General features: G+C 46.6%; 1 protein-coding gene across 1 annotated transcript in view; it reads left to right on the forward strand.

The window, feature by feature from the left end:
* sema6cb (semaphorin 6Cb) overlaps positions 1-3,186 on the forward strand; it is a 142,099-nt gene extending 138,913 nt beyond the window's left edge. Inside the window, exon 19 of the mRNA XM_083989804.1 lies at positions 1,362-3,186. Coding sequence (XP_083845930.1) covers positions 1,362-2,707 — 1,346 coding nt within the window. The 3' untranslated portion in view covers positions 2,708-3,186. The remainder of the gene's footprint in view (positions 1-1,361) is intronic.
* The last annotated feature ends 4,577 nt before the right edge of the window (positions 3,187-7,763 follow it).

The following is a 7,763-nucleotide window of genomic DNA, read 5'->3' on the forward strand; positions in this document are numbered from 1 at the left end:
GTCACATACGAGGAACACAATTTCACACAATACAACAATCACAGCTTAATATAAACGTATTTCATATAGGCTACTGCAATAATACACAAAAAATATGCATTAAAACCTCAACAAATAACTTAAAATTTCTAAATTCTAACTGTTTAAGACGAGGGCTGCCATGTTTTGATGTTGTCGTGACGTCAAGTCGGGAATTCGGAGCTCTGATATGATACCCGAGTTTCTGACTTGTAATTTCCGAGTTCGACGCCGTTCAATTCATTTTTTACAACTCTGAGCTTGTTTTTTTCCGACTTCCGAGTTGTCTTGAACGCAGCATAAAATCTGCTCTAATGCCACAGAATCATTCAGCTGATCTCCCTGACACTCCACCAGTCATCAGCCTCATCATCATCATCATCCCTCTGAACGTCTCATAAACCATCATCAGGCCTGATTTACACATCATCATCATTCCCCGTTTTCATCCCTCAACCCAGCTCCAGCTCTTCTGGAGCTGCTGAATTTAACTTGTTTGAAACACCTGCATTTTTTTTTATTTCCCCCTCCCTCTCTCCTCGGTGCAGCTCGGTCGTCCTGCTGCACAGACTAATCAGTTTCACAGAAATTGCCATTAAGGGCGGAGAGGAGGCTCTGACACCACAGATGGCAGCAGCATCTTGCAAATGAGCTCTGATTACGAGAGGTGGCAGGTTTCACTCCTCTTATCGTCGCTGCCTTTCACGCCATTAGGCAAACACAGCAGCCGGGGTCACAACACCCAAGGACATTTGCATGGTAGATTTACCTCGGCTAAGCAACCTTGTGTGTGTTTTTTTTTTTTTCGGTGCGCTGCTGCACAGACCGTCCCCTCGGCTTCATTTTGAAAAGAATTTGACAACCTCATTTGAGCCGGTGGTTTGGCAAAAGGCGCCACACTCGGTGAGCTCGCCGGATCGACCTGTTATTTTTGGCTCGTTCATCACACCAGGTGCTCTCGCCCCTGATCCCAGCGTTGGAAAGCAAAGTCTGTGAAAATGACATCAGGTTCCATGCTGCTGTGCTCCCATCAATATTTAAAGCTCTAACTCATTTCAGAGTTGATTTCTCTCTGACTGGGGAACTCTTGGCCTCTCTCTCGGTCTGAGGGGAAAGCACAGGTCTTAGAAAGAAAGGCTGTATTGATCTATTAACAGTGGAAAGAAAGGAAGCCAAGAGCTTAGTTCAAACACCTCTCCCATGCTGTTCCCCACATGGCGAAGCCCCTGTAAACACAACCTGTCTGTCCCAGCTGCTACTTGACCTATATTAGCTCTTGAAAATGTGTGTGTTTGTGTTTTCTTGTGAATCACCTCTTCTCCATCTTTTTTTCTCTCCTGAAGGTGTGAGGCGGCCGCCGGAGCTGGACAAGCCCAACCACAGCGTCCACTACACGCTCCTGATCGCCTGCGTTCTGGTGGCCTTCGTCCTCGGGGCCTTCCTCTCCGGCTTCCTGGTCTCCTGCTACTGTAACCACACGGGTCACAAGACCAAGAAGCTGTCCAAAGACCCCGAGGCCCCCATCCCCCACGCCCTGTCCCTCCGCAGCCTGGCCAAGCTCAACGGGCTCCTGGACAGCCAGGGCAAGGACGAAAAGATGGAGGTGTCGTCCCCGAAGATCTACAACTCCTTCTTCGCCAACAGCAAGGAGCACCACCCGCCCAGACGGAACGGCCACCATGGGATGACCATGGGAGACCTGGTTCACCCCCACCACCACCACCACCACCTCCACCACCATTCCTCGGAGCTCTCCGGGCTGCCCACGCCGGACTCCACCCCGGAGCTGCCCATCAAGAGCATGAAGGCCTTCAAGAACCAGTGGGAGAAGAACCAGAACTGCAACAACGCCAAAGAACCAAAGTCCCACAGCATGGGCTCCAGGCCCAGCTCGGCCCTGCTCCACCAGCCCGTCTTCCCCTACGGCCACGGCCTGTCCAACGGCCAGCCGCTGGTTGGGGGCCACCTCCACCCAGACGAGCGCAAGATCCACAACGTGGAGCGCGTGCTGTCCCAGCAGCCTTACCCGGGCTACTCGCAGAAGGTGATGGAGGTGACGTCGCTGGACGAGCTGCTGAAGCACATCCACGAGGCCAGCAGCGGCTGCAGCAAGAGCTCCCAGCTCATGAGCCCGTCGGGTCTGATGGCCAGCGGCGGCGGAGGCCAGCTAGCCTTCGCCAACCGCATCCAGCCTCAGATCCCAGAGACGGAATCGGCCCCTTACTACAGCTCGTCCACTCTGCCCCGAGACAGCCTCACCCGGCGCATGGACGTCCCGCCCGACATCCCCCCGCACCACCAGTCCACCCTGGAGAGGAGGCACTCCTCCCAGAGGCACTCGCTGATCGCCGCCGCCGCCAAGATGCCCGGCGGAGGCGGAGCGGGTGGGGGAGGAGGGATGATCCCCCGCCAGCACAGCTTCAGCCAACGAAACGGCGGGCCGCACCAGCACCAGCCGCCCCCCCTCCTGGCCCGGATGAACTCGACGGGCAGCGCCTGCGAGGTCCACTACCCCCTCATCCCCAGCGGCTACCTGACGCGCCAGCACAGCTACAACGGGGAGCAGGAGGTGCCGCACCGGGGCGCCATCGTCCGCCGGGCCACCTCCCTCAAACCCGACGTCCCCCCCAAGCCCCTGTTCATACCCGCCACGTCCCCGGTCAGCCAGCAGGGCAAGTTCAACTACTGAGGGAGGTGGACTTAGACTCCTGGACTAGAGAGGGAGTCCCCCCTCGGCGTGTCTTCTCACAGGACCTTCGCTCTGAAGAAATGCAGTGGGTTGGAGGTTGCGCATCTTCACAAGGAAACACCGCCGACCGGCCGCGTGGCAACCAGTGTCACCGTGGACGAAAAAGCCTCAACCAAACTTGTTTTTCCCTTCTTTTTGTCCAGCGAATATCTTTGTACCATATTGGTATTGCTCAGCTACTCGCTTATTTTAGACCCGCGGACTTTGGGTGACGTGACGCCACCTCCTTATATTAGGCTGCCAATGTCCTCAGTGTGGATTTACAATGCAACTTAGTTGTTGGACGCGTCGATGTGGGAGGAACTTTTACACATCAGTCATCCTGAACAGTGAAAAGCCCGGAGGCTCCTGCGATGCTTAGATTCAGGCTTTTGCTTAACTTTTTTCTGATGTAGTGTTGGCAACCAGTCCCCACCCACCCCACCCCCGAATGTGTTTATATTATGCATGTGTGTGTATATATATGTGTGTTTATATCCACACCGTATATGTATACATATACATATGCAGTATATGTAACCTGTGGTGAAAAGTCAGCAAAATCCCCCTGAAAGTAGTTATGTCTTTGCCTTACTATACTCTTTCATCTTTGGGCATATCAAACGACCCCTCCCCCCCAAAAAAAATCATGCACTTCATCAACACGGCTCGTCGTCAGTTGGCTGAAAAACAGTGAACCAAATTGGTTGGAGTCGACAAACGAGAGGAAAAACTTCAACAAAGCAGCTATACTCGTCTTTTCTCCCTTTTTTTTTTTTCTTTTTCCCGCCCCAGCAGACGTCAGGTCAGACGTGACGCGATCGGGTCCATTTAAGTTCCTCGAGAATGTTTCTATAAGATTGGTGCTCCACAGAATCCAGCGGGTCGAACATCCCCCGCAATGGAAATAAACTAAACTGTACGCTCTGAAATATTTTTGGACCCAAAGAGGACGAGACAAACGCGCCACATGCCGCCCGGCGTCACGACAACAGACATAAAACATAGAACGGACTGCAATTATTCTAATTATTAACTTTGTGGCTATTGGTTGTAAATAAAGGAATAATTACTAGCCAAATTTTAACTGTATGTGTAAATGTGTGCCTTATTTAATAATAGTGTGTGACATGGGGGGTAGGGGTTAATGCAAGGGGCTCGGACGGCTACTATGCTACAGTATATTGTAGGTGTTTCATTTTCTATGGTCGTCGGTATGTGTCATACAGTATCTAATGTATATTTGAAGAGTTTCATTCCAGAATGAGATATTTGTCATTTAAGAAGTTGTCACCTGTTCTGATAAACTGGTAACTGTGAATATGATTGTAATACTTACTATAGAATCATATTTTATGTTATATCTTGAGTATATTGAGCCTTTTCTTTTCTTTTTTTTCCTTTTTTTCTTTTTTTTTTACCAAGGATTATTTTTTCAAATTGTCTATTTTTATTTTTTATTTTTTTGATGGATACAGTGTTTTGGAATGAAACCCTTCATTTCGCTTTGTTTAGTTTTGTTCTACAGCATCCCTGAAGTGTGAGCCTGCAGATGTTTTGTTTTTTTTGTTTTGTTTTTGGGGAAAAGCAAGTACTCAGCCTACGACTGCAGACATTCAGGTCCGACTGCCTCCGTATTTTTGTCACTTTCCACTGGGTGTCACTTTTCCCTCTTGGTGCCATTGTTAACTTTTGTTGTTCTTTTAGCAGTAGCATTAGCATCTGTTTGGGTTTCTTAAGGAGCAGTTCACAGTTCCTCTTCATTTATCCCCTACAGATCTGTAACCATTGTAGAAGTCACATCTAACTGGTGGAGGGAGTAAGTAAGTAAGAGTATTCTGCTGCAGTTCTGAATGTCAGGAAATAGTTTTTTTTTTTTTTAGTTTTTATTAGAGGAAATAGTAGAGACAAATAATGTGTTTGGCTGTTGTTTTGAGGAGTGAAGACTTTAGACTTCTACAATGGTTACTGCTGTAGGCTTTGACTCACCTGTGTCACCGGGTGTCAGGAAGCAAAACAAACGGGAGTGGAGACAAAGTCTCTGTCTAGGAAACATGTTGAAACGTGGAGAAGTGCAATGAACTGTGATCCGACAAGCTGAGATTGTCTCTTGGATCGATACCAGGGGAAGCGATCGGTCCCAGGCGGCCACGCTTGCCGAACATCCGCTGGGGTGGGGGCGGGGCGGGGAGAGCGTTCCCCTCAGGGATGGCCATGCCGGTCGGCGCTGCCTCCGAGTGACCACGCCTTCAGGACGCTGCACTTTTCAGCAGAGTCACTCCGGCCACGGTCGACTGGAACCGTGATCAATTTCTGTGAAAACAGCACTGCGCTATTTACTGTATCTGAAAGTAGTGTCTTATCGATCAAAATTTCCCAGAGCTCATTTGACCCGATGTTAAAGTTTACCATTCATACTCCAGCTCCAGTAAATGAAGGAAGACATGGCTTGACCAGCAGGTTGGTTGTATAAGGAACAGAAAGGCAGCCTTTCAAACAACACAACACAAAAAACATCCAACCTGACGTGAGGTCGCGCCCGTGACATTTGACAAGAGGAATTGTGTCAGCTGGTGTGTTTGAAGAGTGTGTTTCTTTAGTTTGAATCTGCCGGTGACAGATTGTTGGGAGAGGGAGCGCCTCGCCTCTAAAAGCTCTATCAGTATTTGATTTAGTGTAAATACATACTATCTGGGCGGGGTCTCATTGATTCAGTATTATGTTGTTGTTTTTTTCCTGTTTGATTTTCAGGCTACACCTCTTGAATTACTCTGAATTTGGTCTCACAGAATACCATTGTATGTCTCTTATACTAGGAATAAAATGAAAATACGATGCAAGTGTCTCACTGGTGAATGTGTCAGAATGATCCATGGGGAATTACTGGGTGATGCACGAGGGGGTGAACGCACAAACACCACAACAGCAGCAGCAGCCACACGATGAACTGCAGTTCAGAACAACAACCAACAGTCTCAGCTGGTCAAAGCCAGCTCCACCGAGGACACGTGTCTTCTGTCCCACTTGTTTGTCTCCAACGACACACCAACAAATGTTCAGATGCTGGATGGTCCGGACGCCAGCCAAGCTCCCAGTGATTTATTCTCTGGTGGAGATCCAGGGAATGTTTTAACAAGGTTTCACTGAAGGAAAACACACTGATGCTCTGAGTGATATGCTGCTTTTATAACAGATCAGTATCAATTAAATCCCTGCACTTAGTGCTTTTTCCTCAAAGTGGAAGAAAGAAGAAAAGCATTGATTCCGCCTGCAGAGCCAATATGTTCATTGTTTCACTACACAGGGGCAGCAACGAGCCAATCACAGCTCAGCTCAGACCAGCAGCGTGAGACAAAGAAGACGACCTGCGCCAGAGGTGAGCTGTAGCTACACTCTGCCGGGTGTTTTCTGACAAATCACCGTTTTTGTGAGTTTAACAAATGAAGAGTTCATTTGCAAAAGCAGATAACTCCGTTTTTAAAAAATTCTAGAATCTTCATTTTTTATTTACATAAGGTGATATCAGTCAAACCAAAGTTGAGTGACTTTGAGATGTAAAAAAACAGACATATCTCTAAAAAATAAAGTTTTATTTAAAACAACACTATGCAAAGAATAATTACAAAGCCTCAGCTCATTTTATTCAAAATGGCACTTATCTGCTTTTGCAAATGAACTCTTCAAATGTATTTTGTCGTCAGTTCTCCATCCTGAGAGGAGGGACGGGGGTCTGTGTGGCTAAGCTGTTCCATAAACACAAGAAACACTTGAATCCACCTTTTTAATCAGGCGGAAATATTAGATAATTAAAAGAAAGAGACTGATCCACTTGGCTAATGTTGTAAAAGTCAGCATGGAAGCAGATTTTTATTTTAAGTCCATGACCTGAACTACTGCTTCTGTAGCGTTTTCATGTTTCAGTTCCGAAAAAGAAATATGATAAATATTTTGTAAAACTTTATTTTACAGGTCTGTGCATTTGGTTAGTATCACCTATGGCTCTAATTATTGAATTTATAAAATATTTACCATGAGTTACTGAAGTAGAGTGAAACTAGGGCATTTAGAATAAAGTTTCCAATGAAAAAACATTAACAATAAATATTTACTTGACCTTTGCCTGTGCTTTTCTATAATTAGTTTGAAATTACAGCTCTTCAGCTCTTTCCAGACAATAATTAGTGGGTTATTATGAAGCAGCTTGTATACTAAAGCATTAGCAACACATTGCATTTCCAGGCTGCAGCAGCCTGACAGCAGCTACAGGCTGTCTGAGTCTTCACTGCACCACAGCTGCTTCTTTTATCTCCTTCACCCTCCACACAACCTGCAGCGACTCATCGAGCACAGATCCACAGTGCACTACATGGTGTGTAATAATGTCAACACTGTGTCACTGGTGAATTAAAAACTCCTTCCTTGTCTCCAGATCCAAGATCAGATCCGACCAGCAGCAGAATCTCCACATATCACAATCTGAATGTGTGTTTGTCACATCACCATCCATGTGAAGGTGAGCCCGCTAACACGTGATTCTTTAGTACATGAGATGAGTAAATACCTAATTAGCTGTTGTGGCTTTGTTCATGATGAAGGGCCCCCAGGTTCCTGCAGATTCTCTCCGTTCAAATCCTTTCATTTTCAAAAGGGAGGAGAAGAATGAGAAAAAAAATAATAAATAAAAAACTAAATTACACACGCGCTCTTCCACAATCAGGAGCTTCTGCAATTTTGATGATGTGAGTCATGTTTGATGCAGGATGTGTGTTTGAGGTGTTACACTGTCTATGAACATGTAATCCCAGGCAGGAATTTATTTGGACAGCATGTAGTCGAGTCAGAAGAGCTCTTGCATCTTTTATTCAGCAGTAAAAGGCGAGGAGCTTGGGCAGTTAGGGGGACAGATAGAGTTAGAGATTCCAGTTCAGCATTTCATCAGCCAATACTCACTATTGATCTGATATGACATCGCTACATAAACTAAAACAAAACTATATATATATATATATATATATAT

Source organism: Trachurus trachurus, assembly GCF_905171665.1.
Source record: "Trachurus trachurus genome assembly, chromosome: 16".
NCBI lineage: Eukaryota > Metazoa > Chordata > Actinopteri > Carangiformes > Carangidae > Trachurus > Trachurus trachurus.